The sequence below is a fragment of the Apaloderma vittatum genome, unplaced genomic scaffold (assembly GCF_000703405.1).
Source record: "Apaloderma vittatum isolate BGI_N311 unplaced genomic scaffold, ASM70340v1 scaffold24761, whole genome shotgun sequence".
Taxonomy (NCBI): Eukaryota; Metazoa; Chordata; class Aves; order Trogoniformes; family Trogonidae; genus Apaloderma; species Apaloderma vittatum.
Window position 1 is genome coordinate 249 of NW_009697696.1, and position 347 is coordinate 595.

At 59.4% G+C, this 347-nt stretch overlaps 1 protein-coding gene across 1 annotated transcript in view; it reads left to right on the plus strand.

Moving 5' to 3' along the window:
- The window catches only part of ABHD14B (abhydrolase domain containing 14B), a gene marked incomplete at both ends in the record, with an annotated part of 581 nt that extends 240 nt beyond the window's left edge, over positions 1 to 341 (plus strand). The window contains one exon of the mRNA XM_009877741.1: positions 237 to 341. Coding sequence (XP_009876043.1) covers positions 237 to 341 — 105 coding nt within the window. The remainder of the gene's footprint in view (positions 1 to 236) is intronic.
- Positions 342 to 347: the final 6 nt, after the last annotated feature.

Here is a 347-nt window from a genome sequence, read left to right on the forward strand (position 1 = left end):
GCACTGAGGCTGGGCAAGGAAAGGACCAGAAACCCCATTGCTGCTGCAAAAGGGGAATGTAATGGTGAAGGAACGTGACTGTGGGGTAGGAGGAGGGAAAGTGGGGACACTAGGAGGCCCAGGAGTCTGAGCCTTGTTTTCACCTTGTCATGCAAGGGCGTGCACCTGTCCCTGGCCAGAAAAAGTGGGCACTTGGTTGCCATTGGCAGGCTCAGGGTGCATTCCTCCTTTTGCAGACACCCACGCTGATTGTGTACGGGGACCAGGATGCGGAGCTGGGGCAGGCCAGCCTGAACAATCTGCGGCACCTCCCCGAGCACCAGGTCCTGGTGCTGCAGGGTGCTGGG